The sequence below is a fragment of the Motacilla alba genome, chromosome 10 (genome assembly GCF_015832195.1).
Source record: "Motacilla alba alba isolate MOTALB_02 chromosome 10, Motacilla_alba_V1.0_pri, whole genome shotgun sequence".
Lineage (NCBI taxonomy): Eukaryota > Metazoa > Chordata > Aves > Passeriformes > Motacillidae > Motacilla > Motacilla alba.
Window position 1 is genome coordinate 8,160,187 of NC_052025.1, and position 21,640 is coordinate 8,181,826.

Genomic DNA, 21,640 nt, shown 5'->3' on the forward strand with positions numbered 1-21,640 from the left:
TCAGCGTGACTCCAGCCCTCTAGTGTGTAGTCCAACAGGTCTTGAGCAAAGTCCCATCATATCCTAAAATGGATTAATACAGATGGTGTGCAACATCCTTAAGGAGAGTGCAACATTTACATCATAAAATAGAGAAAGTTGTGAAAGCAGCATAGAATGAACCAGCAGACTACAAAGCTACTTTTAAAAAAAGTTATTAGCTTTTTAATAAGAGTAAAACTAATATTGATAGAACTTTATTTTCTTGTGTAGAAGCAAAGAATGTGTCAGATTAAATGAAAGAACAGACAGGAACAGGAGAATGAGATAGATTAAAAGCACAAAAACCATAGGAACTGGTTGTTAAAAAATTTAGGCTCTACCTAAATTTTAATTCCTAAGATTTCTTTTACTACAAAGATGAATTATAATGGCATGTGCAGGGGGGAACTTAATGAATCCAATGCAAATAAGCCAAATTCTGATATATTAATATTTTCAGGAGTGTAAGCAAATTTCTGCATGGTTTTGTTTTGTGCCTGCATTGATTTCAGACATTTAACTAGGCTTTTAAGAAAGTGACCTTCTATTGACAGCTTGGAAGGTGTAGGAAACATGAAATGAGTATGGCTATAAATTCAACAATGTTGTTTTGACAGCCTGTTACCTGTAAAGTGATATTGTGTTGTAAGAAGTATTTCTCCTTTTATAAATAACATATAATTTGCATTTGGTAGGTTTTTTATGGATTATAGTGATGAGAAAAGTTTGTCACAACCAGTATTTCATAAGGTGAACTGTTTGAGATTAGGTCCCTGGGGGGAGTTTAGCTCCTCATTTTAACTACCTTGGTGTATATATATATTTATCAGAAGTGGTATTTCTGAATTCATTGGAAGATAAGTATTTATTTTCTTTATCAAGAAGTGTCATTCTTACAACTGTAGCTAATAGCTTACCATATTGTGAATGTGTCATTCAATAAAGCTTCCTTTAGGCTCTTGGACAAGCACTGGAAATGCAAGGACCAATATGGAGTGTGTGCTGCAATCTTCAGTGGGGCAAAACAGAGCCCAGATTTCTCACTTCATACCACTGAGTGTATGGGTGTGCACACTCCTGAGATGTCAGCCGCTCTGCCCTTCTAACCCTTAGTGTTCCCAGGCCACTGGCTTTAAAATTATAATTTTTATTTTGAGAAAATGCAGCTCAGGGAAGGGATGCGTGCCTGAGGTTTAGCAGTAATTATGTAGCAGTGATTGGAAGGTCTGAGATGAGCCCAATAGAGAAGCTAACAATTGTTTCATTTTGTTTTAAGGTCAGTAGGGGAGTCAAAGTCAAAATACACTTAGTATATGGGGAAAGTATATGTTAAGTTATGATGGCACTGATTCTTTGTGGTATAATCTGACCTTTTTCATTCTCATCAGTTCATGACCAGTCCTAGTCAAAAAAGCTGAGTGATGAGGAAAAGACCTTGCATAAATATGTGCTTAGTAAGGCATTCAAGGTCAGACCTTCAGCTTTCTGGCCTCTTAAAGCTTTTGATTAGACTTTTAAATATCTCATAGCTCCTGTAGAATAAAAGATGGTGTAGTCAGCTTTCCAAATTAAGCTTTAATACTACACGAATGGTCCAAAGTTACTAAAGTAGTACAACCAAAGTCCTTGAAGCTGTGAGAATTTGGATGATTTTGCAAGTTAACAATGATTTGTGGTGTAGTTTCAGTGTGAAAGGAACTAGAGACAGAATAGTAGAGATAGAACAAGTTAGTGGTGAGATGGGCTGGTATGGTTTTACCTAAAGTCAGAGCTTTTCAGTAATGAGAGAGCACTCTTTGGCACTATGCTGATAAGGGCAGCGCAAATAAGCTTATTAGGCCGTAAGCAGGAGGAAATGGGCAGTAGGACTGAGAAACATGATTTCTAGTTGAATTATGGGTTAATTCTGCAAATAAGACATGCTTGAGTGGGCAGAGCTGGAGGAATTTGACACGTGCTGATAAGCTACATGCAGCTCTGATATGCCTTGGGCAATATTTGACTTTGTGAAAACAGCTTTTACCTTTTTAAAAGGAACAGTCTGGTAAATATCTGTTGATTTTATTTCAAAAAAGTTTGCTTTAGGTGCCTTCAGTGTCACTAAAAAATTTGGTAAAGCTAAGTATTGTCAAAATGTGTCTATGTGGATATGCTGTATTTCTAGTGAAGCCATGCTGCACTAAGAAGCAAAGGTTTCATTCAAACTGCTTCTGCATCAAAATATCTTAACCCAAAAAAAAGCAAGTGGAGAAAAATGAAGGACTGTATTAATGCAAAAAATTCCTATACCTTCTGCTTTCCTTCTCTTGGGTTGCAGTTGTAATGTAAAGGAAAGCATACAAAATATTCCTGTAACATTTCAGTCTAAATTAATTCTCCTACAATGAGTGTTTTGTCAGTAGCAGTAGTTTTTTGATGTTACTCATGATAAATAATCTCCACATTAGCAAATTCTATCAGCTTGTTTTGTTTTACCATCTGTTGATTTGAGTTCTCTCAAATCACTTGCTTAGCAGGAGGTCTTTGGCTAAGAATATTGAGCTTGATTCTATGCTCTCCTTATAAGAAAATATAATTTATGACTTAATATTCAATATTCAATGCAGTACAAACCTGAATTGAGCTTCCTTGTGTTGTTTTACACTAATTAACACTCCCATGGTACAAGTATAAAAGACTACGTGGTATGCAAGCAAATGCATTTTAAAGATGCAGGATTTGGCTCATCAAACTCTTTTGGCAGCCATCCCTTTATAAGCCCTATGAAAATGGCAACCTTTTTTAGCTTACCTGATAAATAAAAATGTGTCATTAAAGATTGTTCAGAACAGCTTTTATTTCAGGGCATAAACTGCAAGATAAAAGGATTTCAGTGTTCACCAGTAACTTCATATGACTGGAGATTTAAAAAAAAAAAGTTTTAAAAAAAGTCAGATTCTAATGCTGGGAAACAAAATGTCTCAGTATTTTTATATATCCACAAGGAGCTTTTATATGAAACTAAGTGAAATTTAGCCTAATGAACTCATGACCTCAATTTTTTCTTAGATTCTTCTTCCTCTGCCCTCAGAGTTCTGTCAAGGTTGTATGGCAGGACCTCAATAGTCTGCCATACCAGTCCTTTCAGCCTTTTTTTTTCTCAGTAGCTGAGCCCTTTATCTCATTTTCTTGTCAGGAAGCAAGACCATTCCTTTAGTTCTGTGTCACTTTAGGCTTTTAGTAGTAGTCATGAAGATACCTCTTGTCCATGTCCCTGCTTTCAACTGCTTGTGCTGGGTTACAGTTTCCTTAAGCATAACTTAAAAGGCTGCTTGTGTGCTCCATTTCTGTCCTGTGGTCTTTTCTGAATTATCACAGGAACTGCTCTTCATGTCCCTTCTCATCATTCCTGTGTTACTTCCTTTGACTCACTGTTACTGGCTGTCATGCATTTTGTTCTGCCCACTTCCTGTCTCTCCTCAGAAAAAGTTCAGCTTTACTGTTATGTTTTGTGACTGAGTTCTCCCAGTTGCGCTACTGTATCATCTTGTTTCATTTTGAACCTCTTTCCTAAGGATGTGCGAAGGGCTCTGGTGTCTCTTCCTTGTCCAGGACAAATTGGAGCACACCTCTGAAAGGTGAATTTTGTTTAGTGGCTGCAAAGTGGTTGCTCTGAAATATGTCTTCAATCGTATTATTGCTGTCTGGATTAAAAGAAAGATGACATAGGTGACATACAGTACTTTTGAAAAGAAAAATTAAAATGTTTAAGTGACCTTAGATAATGGTCTTAAGCATTTTAAGCATTAATCTTAAGCAGCTTAAAATATGTTCTTGTTCACTGACACTTGAGAATAACATGTTGGCATATAAAAACAATTTTGACATTGTTCAGTCTGTCAGCTGTTGTCAATCTGTCTGTCTATTGCCCAGCTGGTGGGAGTCAAAACTGCTCTCAGCCAGATGGATAACCCCATTAAATCAGTTTTTTTCAGTAGGGACAAATATAGTAGATAAATTTTTTTGGCCAAGGGACTCATGTCTTGAGCAACAGTGTATTCATTCTCTGTTTCTCAGCTAGCAAGTCTGCTGCCACCTTACTTCTTGTTGTTGTCTCTAGGATGTGCCGCAGAATGGTTGGGTGTACAGTTAGCTTAGCCATCTTGGGTTTCATTTTTCTCTTCCTCCCTGACCCACCACCAGTTATCTCCTTTTGGCCATATTATCTTACCCTCCTAGAAATCAAAGAATCTTTACTGACACCCCGCTCTTGTGCCACCTCTGCTCCAGCAGTTGGCTCCTGCTGTTGCCAGTGAGCAGCGCTGCTGGTTGGAGGGAACAGGGGAAGTATTGTATATTCCACTAGCCACATTTGTGGAAAACGTGAGCCCATCAGAGCTAAGCCAGGTTGTGTGGGGCAGCACACAACTCTTGTTGCTGATGATTCAGTATGCTGCTGGACTGGTCCCTGAAATTGTTAGTGTGATGTTGGCAAAAGCAAGAAAATATTTCAATGCCTTATCAGTGTCTTACAGCAGTATTTTATAGTTTCCCTTTCCAGATGTTGATTACATTCTGCCTTTTTTAGGTGATTTTTTAATGTTTAATCCTACTTAGGATCATCATAACTTGTTTGTTTTCAGGTGTTGACCATGAAGGCATCAGTACCCGCTGTGGCTGTGTGGGGGAGAACAGCTCCCTCTCACAGCATCACTGCTGTGATGATCACAGATGACCAGCAGACCATAGTTACAGGGAGCCAAGAAGGACAAATATGTCTCTGGGATCTTTCATCAGACTTACAGGTTTGTGCCCACTGTGCAACAGTTTGCCAAATAGACTGGAGTTTTATCTTTTAGTATTGGCAATAGGATTATCTGGACTTGTGCTTATTTAGGTGAATTTTGATTGCTAGTGTGATATTTGTTATAGGAAACTCATGAAGGAGAAAGTGAAATGCCTACATAAGCAACCTGTTATTTGCAGACTTTGGAGAAATTTTTCACAGATTAGCATGCCCAATGGATTATAATTTGAGACTTTGTGCTCTGAGCAGTGACAGCAAGTAAATATATGCAATTATTATGATTTGTATCTTGTGAAAGTTTTTTCTTTTGTGAATCAATTGCTAAGCAGGACCTGTCATTTAAAGAAGAAATATTTATAAAACAAAATCTGTCTACCAAGATGGAAGCAGCAAGATGCAACTTTTATTTTTGATGTAACCAAGATGCGAAGTATTGCTTTATTTTGTATTTATTTTCCTCAGAATGGAGCAGAGTCAAAACAGTTCCTGTGTTTTTTTAAATTCTGTGTTTCTGGAAATAGGTTTATATTTTTTTTTTTATATTTAGTTGCCCCATTTGAGCTCAAACACAGTCTGAAAGTTTGCACTTTTATGAGGCTACCTTTTCCAATTAAGACCTTTGCATGCAGTGATGATAATCAGGTTATTTAAATGTGTGGTATGAAACACACGCTTAAGAAGTTTGGTTTATCAGTTTCTACTTCACTGTGCCAGTTTTGGTGCATGCTGTAGGGTGAAGGCCAGAGATGTCCTGCACATGGCCTGTTTTATAACATTTGATGTTCCGTACATTCTTCAGAAGATGAATGCAGTGAATACAAAAACTTAGCTTTATGCAAACTCCATAAAAATTCTTCCACATCTTTATGCATTCCACAAATATGATGGAAGAACATAAGGATATGAAGCAGGTTGACAATTATATGTATCTACAAGTAATATTTTCTTGGCTTTAGATATCCTTAGTTTATACAGAAATTGTTTAAGATAAATCATTATATTATTCTCCTAGATTTCATCTAAAGAAATTCTTTTTGGCCATACTGCTTCTGTAACTTGCTTGGCAAAAGCAAGAGAGTTTGAGAAACAGCCATATGTAGTAAGTGCTACTGAAAATGGGTAGGTAACTGAATATTCAACTATTCATTTCCTAAATCATTAAATGTGTGTCTTGTGTAGGTCGGATTATGCATTTGCAGAAATATTTCAATCCACTTCCATGATATTAAAATGATAGCAGCTACTTAGGATAGTGACTACATTGTTAATATACAATGGTCCAACTAAGAGCTTGTCCCATGGACAGCAGAAAGGTTTGGCAGATTCACATATCCACTTAGTAGACAGAAAAAATGAATTATTCAAAGGGGTTGACTAGACCCTCTTCCAAGAGAAATTAATGGGTTATTGGGGGGCATTAGCATTTGAATATCATGGTGTTTTTCTCTGTTTCTTCCTGAGCTCAGACTTGAGAACTGAACCAGTAGAAGAGGCTAATGTCCTCTGATCTGGTTTATGGTTCCTCAGTCAGTAGGTATGGGAACTGAATGGCCATGAATTAAAGGCATATGTGTTCCTTTTGTGTATCTAAATCTGATGTGCTGTTTTGCAGACTATTCTTTCAGAGGACCCTCATCTTGCAGCTTTTCTACTATGTGTGTGTTATGACATAGCCTGTCACTTGAGTCAAACTACTTCCTGCATTTCTGCTAGGTTACACTTAAGACTATTTGATAACATTTTCAGCTGGGGTCTGAAGAACTGTTAGGATTTCATCTGTTGAAAACAGGGCTAGCTGGTTACTTCCTTAAGGGCTTTCTTAAGCAGTTTTGTCTCACTGCTTAAGTATATTCCCCTTTTTTGGGGGGTGGTTCATTGTTTCTAATTAACAGGACAGAGCTGATAAAAGGGCTTTCCATGAAGACTAGCTGTCAATTGTCCTTCAAGCTGTACTTTCCAGCACCTTAAGGCTACTGGTTTCTCACTGAGTAGCTTACTTATCCTTTCTGGCTGTTATGATCCCTGGCTTATTCTCTCATTCAATCATGAGTATACTACAAAGGGATAACCTGCAAAAAAACTATTTCAAGTTCCTTAATCTTGAAATATTAGACAGCCTCACTGGACAGATAGTGGTAAACCTTACTGTTTATGTGCAGGGAGGGTGAGAAATTGACACGACTGGTTTTGTATTGCCCTTCTACAGTTCTGTTCAAGGGTTCTGAGAAGAAGCTGCTTTTCTTCCCAGTTCTGAAGTTCTGTTAGTGCAATACTGCTTCCAGATCATACTGGGAGCAAAGACACTGTACTTCAAAAAAAAAAACTGGGATGGAAAGTGTTAAGAAACAAATGAGGATATTGCTAGAGATATAGCATACAGGGATGTTCACATCCTAAAGATCATAGCTCTGAAAGGATCATTAGATTTTTTGGAGTGTGTGTAGGTAGGACTGAATTGTCTTCTGGCCCCTTTAAATGTTCACTTTTGCCAAATTACTGCCGACTTCCCATCTGTATTACATAAGTGCAAAGCATTCATCACTGATCCCTGTAAAGTTGCAGCATGAAGTTGAGGTAATTACAAATAGGAATCCTTGTCTTCGGGAGATGGAGGGTTTGCCAAAATGTGTTTTCTGGCTTGTGAATAATTCACTTCTGCCGTTTTCAAGCTTCCCTCTCCTTGAGGATGGAAGAAATCCTATGGATGATGATTCTATGATAAACTTCCCTGTTTCACTCCAGATTATTTTCAGAGTTTCTATAACTGACTAATCCCAGAAGAACAAGCATTGAACATTCTTTTTTGTGCTTTTAAAATGAAATTTTGTAAGGGAATCTCTAATGATTCATGAGTTCTCACTCTTGTCCTATGAGTGACAAACCTATCTACTTGCTGCACATGCTGTACAGAATGTGTGATATTGCTCACTTCTTATTAGTACACACAGTAAATTAAATACATCATCCAGAAGCTGAAGTTACTTTTTGACATTCTGGTCTCATTTGTGCATGTTTATAGGTATGTATGTGTCTCAATAATGTAGCTAAAGCAGTAAAGTTCTGATATAAACAAGGAGAAAATCATTGCTCTGAAAGGTTTAACAAACAGTATAAAGCTCTCACTTAATTTGACTTTGGATCTACCAACTTTGATGCTGCTATTGCTCAGTTGAAAAATATTAAGAAGTAATGCTTTGAGTTTAGCATCAAATGGGAAAGGTTAACATGTAATTCACTAAGATGTATTTCTTATATAATAAAATGCTCTCCCCAATGTGTTAAGTCTTGATACAGAAAAGTTCTTACAATGTAATGTGAGAAATAATGAAATGAGTGTTTCAGTTCTGAAAGTAATATTTGTTTTTTAATAAAATCTAAAAGCACCAAAGTTTAACATCCATTTGCTGAGCTATATCTCATACAGCCTCATTTACAACATTCAGTTTGATTTTTCTTGTAATCAAGTCCCACTGCATGTTGAATAATGTGTAGATAAGGAACGTGTGCCAAAGTCTCTCTCAAACAACCTTAAATGTGTCCAAGTGTAGCTGTAGTGTTGCACAGGTACTCAGGTGGTTGAGTGTATTGAGAGCAGATTTTGGGAACAGCCTCATGATGGCACTGTTTCTTCTTAACAAACGTTGTTCCTCTCAAGAATTGAAGTCTGATGTGGGAGAAGATGCATGATGCTTTTCAAAACGTGTGGTTTAAGTTCAGTGAAATGAATCATTTTCAGGAGGATGTAGTTCCAGTGACAGATAGTTACAGTGACATGTTGACGAGCTGTAATGGCAGTATACCTACAATTTGTTGCAGACCAGAGTTGGTCTTAAAGTCAGGTTGGTTGCAAGGCAGCAGGGTGTAATTACCAAAACAAAAAGAAACAGATACTGTGTGTCATCCCCTGCTAATGACTACATTTTCTTACCCAGCAATCTGTAACAAAAAGCTTTATAAATGACCAGACTACACTTAAATGCAGCACTAAAGAAAAACTTGGTGGTGCAAAATTATTCCAGCAAATTGAATGGAAATGACAGGGAATAATATGAAGTTATCTTTGGCAGGGAGATGTGTGTTTGGAATGTCACTAGTGGACAGTGCATTGAGAACGCAAAGCTTCCTTATAGGCATACAGCAATCCATGTAAGTATAGCAGCTTTTCATGGGGTCTCTGTTCATTACAAGAGTTTTGCTTTATTAACATTATATTTTTCATAAACAGTTTTAAATGTATAGCTCGTAACATGGGAGAAAGACCCTGTCACAAAATAAGTAGTTTTCATCTTTTTCATTTTTTTTTCTTCTAAGAAAAGAATTGAGACTTTTAGGTTCCTCTGCATTCCTTAATCAAATCGGACTGATTACTTTTAAGCTGCAAATATTTGAAATGCAGTATTGATTAACTTACTGTTTGTGCATCAGGTAGCCAAGTGAAATGGTCTTAATCTTTGCTCTTGTCTTGTTAAAGTTGCGTGGAAGCTTCAAGTTTGATGTTGGCTTTTTCATGACATTTTAAAAGTACAAGTAATCTGGCCAAACATTGTGAGACAATCTGCTGCAAGACTTATTTTTAAGCTTTTGATGCTGAACTCCTGACCTCCAGAAGAGTTCACCCCATTTTCCAAAATACACTTTCCTGCATTGCAGAACTTCAGGACAAATCCTTTATTTTCAGAGTCTTTCAATATTGCTTCACATAATTTAGTTTCTCTGGTTGGAATTGTATCCAGGATAATTAAGTATCTAGATTTGGAGTGTGGGAGAGTTTTTGAAATACACATGTGAGTGAGATTGAGGGGCCCATCATCTATGGGTTTGATTCTGAGACATGGCTTATTTCTGCATCTGTTGTTAGAGGAGAAGCTCGGGGTTCCTGTATTAGTTAAAATGCTGGTTTTCTTCAGTGAGGAAGTCTAAGGTGGAACTAAGGCTCCCAATGACGGATATCCGAGCCTTCATGTAACTCCAAAGCACAACCAATTTGGAATACAACATTTTTAACCCTTCCGGAAGAAAATGTTTTTCCTGACACTGCTTTGGTTGATGTGAGGAGTTCAAATGCAGCTGTTAATTGTAAAGGGAAGAGGAAAAAGCTTGGATATATTGCCAACAAAAATGATGGAAGATAAAGTTCTTAGTATTTTTTTACATATATGTATGTGTATAAAAACTGTATAAATTAAGAATTATTCTACGCTTTTATTTGTGCATATGCTTAAAGTGGTTATATTCATTAAATGGATGTGTGTTCACAAATAAAACAGTACTTATATTGCTCCTCAAATCATACTTTGACCTGCCATGTTCTAGAGCTTAATCAGATTTTAATAGATGAAGTTACAGACAAGTTCTGCAGGGAAATAGGCAAATCTGGCCTGGCTGATTAGTTGACAATCTGTACATTTTCTTGTGGAGATCAGAGAGAGAATATTCATTCTTACCCTTCAAGTAGGTGTAGCAAATACTTGTAGGAAACAGGTAGTTCCTCTCTATTAGAAATGCGCTAAACCTAATTGTGGCTAATAATTCTATTTGTTTAATAACTTGGGCAAGATACTTAAAGAAAATTGGAACATCTAACAGGAAAGCTTTCTTAGGGAAAAGTAGGTGTTGCTGGGAGGGGAAACTATTTTTAAAATGTAGCCTTCAGATGACTATATTAAATTATGTTTTTGTGTGTTTTGTTGTTGATTTTTTCCTTGTTGTTCCATGGGGAATGGTTGCTTGTGCTGTAGTTAATGTTTGGTTTTAATTGCACTACTAAGCTATCTGCTCTAGTAGGTTCCTTTTGTTCAGTGTAGATGATTTAGCTATGAATGGCAGATGTCAAGTAGTGCAAACTGAATATTTGCCATTTGAAATGAAATTCAACACCAGGGTCAATACTTAAACATTTGTGGCCCTTAACCAGTGTGGAATTTTCTCAGAGGAATTACTGACTATAAAAATCCTCCATTTCAAGCCTAATTTAATGGTAACAGTAATTGTAAATTCTAAGCATTTCTGCCTCTGTTTATTCATAATATCTACAGTACTATTTATCCTATTTCCAATTATTTTTTACTACACACTTCAGTTAGTTTACTGAAAAAACAAGAATTATTATATAACTAGAGCTGTACAGAAAATTTGTAAATGAGGCACAGTTTTTTGGGTTGTCTGATATTTTCGTCTGACTAGAAAATTGTTCCCTTTAAGATTAGTAAAAAATGTAAATCTGCTTTGAGGTCGCTGCTTATGCATTTATAGCAATTGTTTACAATTACAGCTAGACATGCAATGCAGATATCCTTGCACATTTGAAACACCTAGCAAAACCAAAAATCCTCACAGTCACTCTGCACTCTGTCTCTGTTCCTGTGCTTTGTGTCTGTTGTTTTTTTTTTTCTTTGTGATTGCTGAGAAAGAATCTTCTGAACACTAGGGTGTTTAATGTCAGAATGAAGAATATCCTTTGGAGCAGAAATCCTTCCTGGAAGTCATCAGTAATTAATTATGAAAAATTTAATTATGAATATATTCTGCATCTTCACCTGATTCTTCCTTTTCATACAACTGTTGATGACAGGAACTTTATTAACTGTTTGGAGAATGTCCTCTCAGAGAAACAAGTCTCAAACTCTTTAGCAAATTTTAGGGGAAATCTCCACCTGACTTTTTTCCAAAAATTACAAAAATACTAATATTTAGGAGGGACAGATGCTGCTTTCAGTCTGAAGCACCTTTTACTAAACTGTGTGCCTTGCTAATGTCACTAGTAATATTTGGTGTGGTTTCACATATGCCATAGATTTTTTTTAGTGATGCCAGAAGTGTTGATTATGACATGTTCAGTGTGAAAAATCTTTATGTCATTTGTGTATCTGTGTGCTGACTCTCTGCTTTCCACTTGGACAGTATTACCATTGCTCATTCCGAATGACAGGTGAAGGCTGGCTTCTTTGTTGTGGAGAATATCAAGATGTTCTTATTATTGATGCTAAAACTTTGGGTGTTCTTCACACTTTATCATCATCTCAGTCTTCTGATTGGATAAATTGTATGTGTATTGTACACTCTGCAAGAATTCAAGGTATATGTTTTACATGTATTTTTGTAGGTTAATTAAATTGTGATAAAATATTTATGTATCGATGGTATGTTCCTAGTTGATTTAATATCAAATAGTTTCACAGAGCTTATATAGAAGATATTAGGGTTTCATTGATAGCACAAGTGGTGTTTTTAAGGCTCCTGTTTTTTTTAATATGTTTTTAGAGAAAAAAACACCTGTACTGGCTGTAAGCAGCTCAGTTCTTGGATTTAAGTATAAATACATTTTGTAATATCAGATAAATAAAGGCACAATACCACAGTTCTGTGTCTTCTGTTAATACATTATTCACTGCTTGCTTACATCTTTGTATTTCTGTATATAATTTATTTTTTTGTGCATAAAACTGATATTTCATCTAAGCAGTGTCCTGCAGAATCTTTGTTTTAGTGCTAATAGATAGGGGCTGTTTGAACTTGGCTTCAAGTTGACTATCTCACGTTAACTTTTCACAGAAGACTCTTTAGTTGCAGTGTCTGTAGCTGGAGTTCTCAAAGTGTGGGACCTGTCTTCATCTCTGAATAGCATTCAGGTCAGTGTTAACATGAGTGTTCTCAAGTAAAGGCTACGTTGAAGCAGAATATGAATAAATTCTCATCTTCTGGATGTGTATTAAATAGATTTTATTACTTTTGTTAGAAAATTCTGAAAACACATCTTCATAGCATTATTTAAAATTGGCCCATTGGACAGCTCTTGCCTTGACAACTGTACTACCTTTTGGCCAGGCTTCTTGTCTTTTCATATTCCAGGGTGCTTAAGTTGCAATGCTTTCTTGCTATCCTGATAATGTCTTTGAACCCCTTCACTCTGTCCTTTGAACGCAAAGCTGTTCAATATTGGCCTTTGTACTCCTCTTCACCCTTGTTACTCTCTTCAAAATGGTCCTTTAGATTTTGTTTTCCTCGGTCTGCTTTTCACAATACTGTCTTCACTTGGAAAAGACTCTTGCTGTGTCAAGTGTCCTATTTTTCTACCTTCAAACTCTTTTGGGTTAATATTCTCAGCAGCTGTCACCTTCCATGAACAAGTGTTAGAAATGGGATGCAATTTTTGTGTTCTAATTATGCTCTAAAAGCTAGATTCACAAAGGGACTTCAACAGTGAGACAGAAATGGCAAAATATCAACAGACTTCTCTGAATGTTGGTAACTCATCCATTGCCTGGACAAACTGCAGGGTGTGGGCAGCACAACTTGTTTATGGGTCGAATCAGGCCCCTGAGGAGAGTCTGTCAAGTTTGATACCATCCTGGTGTTTTTGATTTATTTGTGGTGTTTTGGGGGTGCATCTTTTCAACATTCCTAGAGCAAACCCCACTGCTGTGTTGTAAAAATTCTGAGGATTCTAACAACTGATTACAGATGTCAGAGGAACATATGGTGTGGTGCAGTCTTTTTACTGCCTGGGGGCACCCTTTGTGGAGAGACTGCTGCAGAGTTTGTAACAATCCACCTAAATTCTAAAGAGCAGTATTTTAATAAATATTGTTGGATTTACTTGGAATTAACTGAAGCTGCAAGATGTTGTAAGAAAATGGCTTTCAGTTTTATAACAATGATTCCAAGCATACATAGCCCTTCTCTGAGAGGTTTTGAGACTGTTGGTATCTTTAAAAACAGAAAGCATCCATTTTAAGTGATTTAATCAATAATTAATAAATATAATTCCAATGGAAAAATTTTGTGTGAGGACTTTAATATATCTGATATTCCCACAAGAAGTGTGTAAATACATACATTGTTTTTAACAGTCATTAAGCAATACCAAGCTAAGAAAATGAATTACTTTTACACTACCTTTAAAGGTGTTAAGAGTAAACAAGACATATGGCAACACCAGCATCTCAGACTATCCTAGTTGCGAGAATGAGTGGGAAAGTAAAATATTCATCAGCTTTTCTGAATCTGATCCTCTGTTTTATAGGTGTTGTAGCTATTTTTGACTGAAGAATACGTGGCAGATACTCATTACAACAGTTTCTATTTATGGCCTGCCTTTGGTCCTTCTCCACATTCATTATCATTTATTGAAGTGAGATCACAGTCTGAGCCACACTGAATGTCTCCATTCTTCTGTTTACATGTTAGTTGTGAACCTGTTGTCTTTCTGTTGTTAATTAAGAATTATACGTTGCTTTGAATTTTGAAAGTCTCTTATTTTAAGTGGGTTGTTTCTAACCTAAAAACTCAGATATCTGAAACAAACTTTATAGCTTTTTTTCCCCCTCTGGCTGTAAAGGAGAAACAAAGTGTGTGCGAGAAGGAATCAAAATCTCTGGACTGTATAAACTGTCAAGCAGTAAGATTTTGTACTTACACGGAAAGGCTCCTTCTTGTTGTGTCCTCCATGTGCTGGCAGGTACATTATTGAGAATTGCACTTGCTTTTTAATGTTGTTAATTTTGAAAAGCTAATATGATTTCTACATGCAGATACTTGTTTTTCTCCTTAGGTTAAAGAAAGCATTCACAAATTGTCAGATATAATTATGCCTGCCTCACTTTTTGGCTTATCTTAACTGTGTGAAAGAGATGAAGCTTTTATTTTTTTATGAATGTATTTCTGCTTTTAAAGTTTAACTCCAAATTGGCTGGATAGAAGGGGGATTTAAGTATTAGACAGTTTTAGAGCACTGAGTGCATAATAGTCCCCTCCACAGTGTATTTGAAAGGGAGACAAAGAATAAAAATCCCTGTTTAAGTATGACAGAAGTACTCACAGCTGGCAAGTCCTCAGTAGTCAGGGACCTTTGTTGATAGAAGCAGCAAAACTCAAGACCCCAGGCTATAGTGCTTTTTCTTGTAGCTATGATATAGTACCTAAAAATTTAAAAAAAAATTAATGACAGTTTTAGCGAAAATAATGTATTTAAACTGAAACTTATTGTGAAAAATTTGTGTTTTTCTTTTCCAGTGCTATAAAATTTCTCTTATATTAATCACTCAGGATTATTTTAACATGTATGCCTGATTCCTACATCTCTGTGGGGACAGGAATGGGTCAAAAAAATTTCACATGTACCTGGGTTAACTTCAAATAATGTAGTTGAAGACTATCCTTGACATGTCTCTTGGGCTACTTAAATTCTGTACAAAAGCATTTATAGAGAAAGTTGATGTGTTCAATGGATTTTTCACTTTTCATGGAAAAATATCTGTAATATGCATTGATTTCTACTAATTTCTATAGTGAGGCTATAAGACCTTAATGCTGCTTTTTTGTTTGTTTTTATTTAACTGTCAGTTTCTTTAACTTTGAACTGTTATGGTTTGACTCTGACTTTGCAGTAGTTTATCAAAGCATATTAGGCTTTAAAAATACTTGTTCAACTACAAAGAGTTGAACTCATGTTCTACTTCCTGAATCTCAGTCTAAACCCAGTTTAGGGTAAAATGAATTTGCCAAAACTATTTGTTTGTATTTTGTTGTTTTTCTGAACTTAGGTCTACGATTATTGTGATTTCTCCTTGCTTTGTACTGAGTTCTGTAAGAGTGGTCAGTGCTTTGCTGGTGGGGAAGTGCTGGCAGCTTACAGACTTATCATCTGGACAGAAGATGGCCACAGTTACATCTACCAGCTGCTAAACAGGTGGGCTCAGATGGGAAATTCTCACAAAAAGTTCAGGTACAAGATGAACTTTGGGAGGGTTACTATGGAAAATCTCTGCATGTTGCAAATGATCAAAAACCAGAACAAAACCACTTTGGCACTCAAAGATTTACCCTGAGTTTGACAGCCCTCAGTCTTTGTTTGACACAGCAGGGGAGATGAGAATAAGATTAGCCATGTAGAACTTGGGCAGCTGGTGCTGTGATTTCAAAAAGTCTCCTGTAATTACTTATTTGGTTACCTTTAATTGAACTTGTGAGTCTTGGATGTTACTGTTCCACTTTCTGAAAAAAATTACTTTCTAAAGCTTGTATGTTTAAAATTTCTTGTTTAATTATACAGTGGCCTTTCTAAAAGCATGTACCCTGCTGATGGGAAGGCACTGAAGGAAACAGTTTATCCTCATTTACTCAGCTTTACTGATATGAAGCAAAATAAGGTAAACTCATAAGGGTTTGAAAGTTTATTTATTGTCTGTTTGCAATAACCTGAATAATCCCAAAAGAATTTATGAATTCATCAACAGATTTAATTGTTCTATAAAAGCAAGGAGTAATATTTATTCCTTAATTTTAAAATTGTTACTTACAAACTTGAAGAGGCTCATAATGTGTTTTGTCTGATTTTTGGCTATATTTAGTTTTTTTCACAGTGGAAAAATGCCTTTATCTTCAACTCTAGATAGACTGGTTCTTGTTTCTTTTCTCTAATTTTGGCAAAAAGAAAAATATTTTTTACAAAGATGTGGTCTAAAGTATTTTTAGAAGCTTCTACTTTCAGATCTATAAAAATTAATGAAAATAAAATAAATAAATTCTCCAAACAAATACAACCATGCCATAAAACCAAAATCAAAAAAGGTTACCCATGAGCAAAATGTGAGCAAGTTACTTAGTTCTTGTTTATTAAGGAATGTACACATGTTTCCATGTAACTGTATAAATAGGTTGTGTATCCGCCTGAAATTGAAGGGGTCTGAATCTGTGGCATTTTATCCAGAGCACTGCTGGCTTGAGCCTTCCGAATCATAATCACATGCAGAACTTTCTTGCACTGTGAGCAGACTGATGTACCCAGAGTGCATAAAATGAGACACATATGACTCTCTTCAGATCTATGGTCTTGGCTTGAAGAAGCCTCTAATGTTAAGAAAAAAGGAAGCTGGAAAAGTAACTGATCTCTACACTTGTGTTTCAGAATTTATGTTTAGTAGAGCATGTCACACCAATTTCAAATTTGAAGTTACTGCGTAGACAGGTATCTCAAATGGACGCAGCTGTGTTGGAAAACCTACATCTTCACTCACTTTTTATGCTGTGTTTTGTGTGATCACAAATAAATAAGGAAACCCAGATGATTTGAAAAGAAGAAAATTCAGTGTAATTAGGAATGGAGGACGGGAAAGATATGTGGGAGGCCTTCTTACTTGGGCAAAAAATGAACCAAAGTAAATAGAACAGATTATTCTGTGTAGCTTTGGTTATGGGTTTTGGTTTGTTTGTTTTTTTGGGTTTTTTTTTTTTTTTTGGCTAATGCTGTTAATGAAGTTTCAATTGTTGAAAGATGTGGATTTAATTCCTGCCTGAAATTGCTTTAGTCTGAGTGTTTGTGCGACAGCTCAAGTAGGTTGTTAAGCAGTTTCTGAAAATATGCCACAGAAACAGATTTTTATTTGTAGCTGACTAAAAACATTGCTAAATATATACCTGTGTGAGGTTTTTCTAGCATTTTCTGTTGAAAAATGTAGGCTTTTAGAAAGCATACTTGTTGCATAATGCTGTGAAGCCTGACAGATTTAATTTTAAGTTGAAGGGAAATAGCATAAGCTGTTCAGCTTTTCTCCAAATGCTGTGATTTAAAAATCAGGATATCTGCTGAAGGATGCCAAAAGATCAGGAAAGGTGAGGGAAAAGAAATAGCCAAAACACATATCTTAGCAAATTATAGGGTTACAGTGGTGGTACAAAGTTCACATATGCCTCCCCCCAAATATATGCTTTTTAAAAAATTATGACCTGCTCTTTTTTAATATTTATGCTTTAATACTTGTCTTACTGCCTGAATAGTTTTTATAGCAGATTTGTGAGACAACCAAATCACCTGTGTGATCTGTTTTGAACTCCATTTTGAGACTATAAACCAAACTATTTTACAGGGCAGTTAATTATTTTGGAACAGATTATCAAACTTCAATGTTGTAAATAAGTATATCCAACATATGAGGTAATTTGTAGAGAGTGATAAGCTTTCTCCTGAGCCTTTTTTCTAGAGTAAACAACCCCAGCTCCCACTGCTGCTCCCCATCAGAATTGTGCTCCACACCCTTCAGCAGCTTCATTGCTCTTTGGCAATGCTCCACCACCTCATGACTGAATGATGGTGATATTGGCTATTACCTGTGTAGAAGCATAATTCTTACTTTTCATTATTTGTAGTCATGCAAGCTGTGATGACTGAAGCTTTACTGAGTTTGTTTTGATGCAAAGATTATCAGTATTTCACTGCATTGTTTTTTCAGCCTGACCTTGGTCTTTCTGCTGGTGAAACTGTAAACCTGGGGAGACCTCCCAGTCTGCTTTTCCATTTAGGATGTGGGTTTAGCCAAGGATACTTGCAAAGCAGAGGTGACCCTTGAGAGGTTTGTACCAGGCAGAGCATACTTGGTCTGAGCAGGATTTAGTGGCAGATAAGGAATCAGCTGTGGTTTGTTCAGTAGTTTTACAGCTTTTGATGAAAAAAAAACCCAAAAAACCAAAAAACAAACCCTTCACATTTACAATTAATTATTACATTATTTTATCTGTTGTCTTTCTGAATATTAACTTACTGTTGTTTTTGACAGAGTCTTCCTTCTGTCATGGGCTTCATGAATGAAAGAAAGGAGCCTTTCTACAAGGTTCTTTTTTCTGGTGAAGCTTCAGGACGAATCACTTTGTGGCATGTTCCTGATGTTCCTGTGTCAACGTTTGATGGTTCTCCAAAAGGTTTGGCACTTCTGGCACCTTACTACCATCTCTTTCATTATGTCTTGGAGTCAATTTTCATGAAAATCAAAATTTTCATAAAAAACTTCTTACACTAGAAAGTGATGCTCATTTATTCATTGTGTGGTGATTGCTTGTAGTTAGGAGGAATAGGAACTTCTGACTTTCCAACCCTAGACTGCAGAAATGATAAGTTAAGGGGAGTGATCAAGAGATGAAAAGACGTATTTTGTTTAGTTTGACTTTTTGTATTTTGTTTTGCATAAACAAAAAAAATCCTCTCTTGCCCTACCCTCTAGAGATTCCGATTACAACCATGTGGACTCTTCAGGATAATTTTGATAAACATCATTCCATGTCAGAGGGCATTATTGATCAACTTTGTGGATGTGAAGATGGATTTGAAAGTGCAGTTGTCAGTTCCTCTGTGTACATACCTGGTCTTGATAAGCTTGTATGTGGATGTGAAAATGGGAAAATTTTTGTAACGTTAGGTTTAGAAACTGCAAGAGCAAGACTTTTAGAAAACATATCTTTTCTTAAAGGTAAGTTTTAACAATTTGTTCAGATTCATCTCAGTCAAACACAGAAGACTTCCTAATTCTGGCATCACTTCCAGTGGTCCTTGTAAAAATTCTCTGAGAAGTAGGGCTGGCAGTCAGGAATGGAATGAGGAAAATGGAAGGTTATGATGATCTTTCTCCTTCCATAGCTGATCTGTTGGTCACAGCTTAGTACTACCAAGGTGCTTTCCACTAGTAGGAATCTGGGAAAGGCTGTGGGATTGGATAGCCCCTAGAAGTGAGATATGTGGCATGTCACTGTATTGGCAGTTTTCTATTTCATTTGCTCTCTAAAAGATGATCCAGAAATCATTCCACTGAAGGGAACATAAAGGGTACATCTCAGTAGTGAAGCTCAGAGTGCAGACCTTTGTTCTCCCTTTTAGGAACAAGTCCGAAATTCTTTGACACCATGCAAAGGCTGGTTACATTTATCCTGACTTTTGGGAAATGTGCTGTAAAGTATGGAACTCCTATTCTTAAAGAGCAAAAATAATATGTGTCATCTTGTTTCAGATAGCCTACCTTATAAGGTTCTGAACGGTCACAGTAGCAGAGTCACTTGCTTACTTTATCCACATGACAAATCAGTAAGATTTGATCCCAGCTGGCTGCTATCAGGGGGCCAGGATTCTGTTGTGATCTGCTGGGATATATTTACTGGTGGCATCCTACAGCAGTTTAATCTGCAGTCTGGTGCAGTGACAGAGCTCTTGCGATCCCCAGAACACTACAGAGTAAGTAAAAGCATGAAAAATAATGTCTCAAAAGACCCTCTGTATACTATCTGTGTGTGTATATAAATATATATACAAGAGAAAATAAAACACTATCTGGCAGCACTTTAGCCCACACCACTTTACACTTAATTTAGCTTCACTTAATTTGTGTCTTTGAAAGTTGCTTTTAATTGCAGGGGGTTGAGTTTTTGTGTTTGTAGCATATTAAATTGAAGCTCTTAACATTCTGTTCATCATTTTTATTATCATGATTATTGACTTATATGTCAATCTGATGAAGTCCTCCTCCTGAAATTTAAAAAACTTTCTCAGTGAGGCGAGGAGCTTGAACATATGTATTTTGGACCAACAGAGAAGATCAAAATAGTATATTTCCTTTTGGTTCCTGTCACGTCTTTTTGGTCCTTTGTGTGTATGTTTTTTGCGTTTTATGATATTTAGAATAAATTAAGGTTGTGTTCTAATTAATTAAATTTTGAAGTTAAATTTAGGTGAAAATTTACTGTACTGAATGTTCTATGTAACTTTTGAACTATGTGTTCTGTGGGGCTGGGATTTTCATCTTTCCTCTTACAAATCCTGCAGAGACATATTTGATAATTATGAATGACTCACAGTTCACTTACATGCCACAATGAAGTAGTCAAAAAAATGGTTTGCAATAACAAAGTTTTTAATATTTGTAAGGCTCCTTTTCATATTTATTCTGAAAACTGAGTAGGATTTAATGCCTGCCTGGCTCGTGTTTGCCTTATTTAAAGAGCTGAGTTGTTCTGTGGGGGAATCCCTCTGTGTGTCACCAAAAATTACTTGCAGGAAGGGAAGGTTTTACAGTATCAGATACATACAGTATGAAATTAATGTGTAACTTCATTTTTTTGTTAAAATACATTACCCTTAGCTTTTTAGACTTGATGTAATTTTATATCACGTGAACACCAGTTTGGTTTAAGGTAATTTTTTTTACTACTTTCACTTCTAGGACAAATGCTACTGTATAGTTGGTTATATAATCACTGGTTTGGTATGGTAAATATTGTGAATAAATGGAATTTAAATTATTATAGTTAAAATACTGGCAAAACAAAGATGAAGATATGTTTTCCTGTCAGGAAATGAGTTGTATAGCCAGCCTGCTGAAAACAAGTTGAAAGATGTTGGCTGACATAAAGCATAATTTTCTAAAATTAGTATGTTCTGGGAACAAAATCACTGGAATACTCTTCCTAGGCCTGTTAAAATGTGGTTATGAATTACAGTGGTTACAGTGTTGAAGCTGGAGTTTTCTGTTTTGCAGTTAAAAGACCAGAGTATAGTGTGCTGTGTGTGCAGTGACCACTCAGTAGCAATTCTACACCTCCAGAAGAGACAATGTCTCATACATGCTAGAAAGCATCTGTTTCCTGTGAAGAAGATAAAATTTGACCCTCTTGAGAATGTGCTAATTGTTGGATGTGAAGACAATTCAGTTTATATTTGGGAAATTGAAACAGGTAATAACACAAATGGGTCATCCTATTTGTTTTGATATTTTGCTCACTATCCTGAAGGTTTGTCTGTCACATGGTGTAATTTATAGAAGGCCAAAACATTAGTAGAAATGCTAACACATTGATTATATTACTGGGAGAGTTTAAATGTTTATATAAGCAAGAAAAAAAGAAAATTTTCTTCCAGTTCAAAGTGTACCACTAGTAATATAGAATGGCTTAAGTCCTATCCAGATAATCAGAAGTTTAGCTGACATGGCATTGAGTTGAGTAGAATACTCCTGGAAGCTCTAAATAAAAATCAAACTTACTAAAAAGACTGTTTTCAGTCTAAACTGTCCCAAGCTG

The 21,640-nt window shown here is 36.1% G+C and overlaps 1 protein-coding gene across 12 annotated transcripts in view; it reads left to right on the top strand.

The window, feature by feature from the left end:
• Window positions 1–21,640, top strand: part of WDR72 (WD repeat domain 72) — a 102,446-nt gene that overhangs the window by 3,351 nt on the left and 77,455 nt on the right. For 5 of the 12 annotated variants that reach the window (XR_005258155.1, XM_038147218.1, XM_038147225.1 and 2 more), the window contains exons 2-14: window positions 3,576–3,638; window positions 4,644–4,805; window positions 5,820–5,926; window positions 8,875–8,953; window positions 11,708–11,882; window positions 12,359–12,435; window positions 14,145–14,264; window positions 15,349–15,494; window positions 15,858–15,954; window positions 18,358–18,499; window positions 18,799–19,044; window positions 19,579–19,799; window positions 21,100–21,295. Coding sequence is in view for 11 of the 12 variants with exons in the window: in XM_038147218.1 (XP_038003146.1) it covers window positions 4,653–4,805; window positions 5,820–5,926; window positions 8,875–8,953; window positions 11,708–11,882; window positions 12,359–12,435; window positions 14,145–14,264; window positions 15,349–15,494; window positions 15,858–15,954; window positions 18,358–18,499; window positions 18,799–19,044; window positions 19,579–19,799; window positions 21,100–21,295 (1,759 nt within the window). In the remaining variant the exon portion in view is untranslated. Of the gene's footprint in view, window positions 1–3,575; window positions 3,639–4,643; window positions 4,806–5,819; window positions 5,927–8,874; window positions 8,954–11,707; window positions 11,883–12,358; window positions 12,436–14,144; window positions 14,265–15,348; window positions 15,495–15,857; window positions 15,955–18,357; window positions 18,500–18,798; window positions 19,045–19,578; window positions 19,800–21,099; window positions 21,296–21,640 lie in introns of those variants that run through there. The other 7 variants (XM_038147219.1, XM_038147221.1, XM_038147222.1 and 4 more) reach the window with 6 other exon arrangements.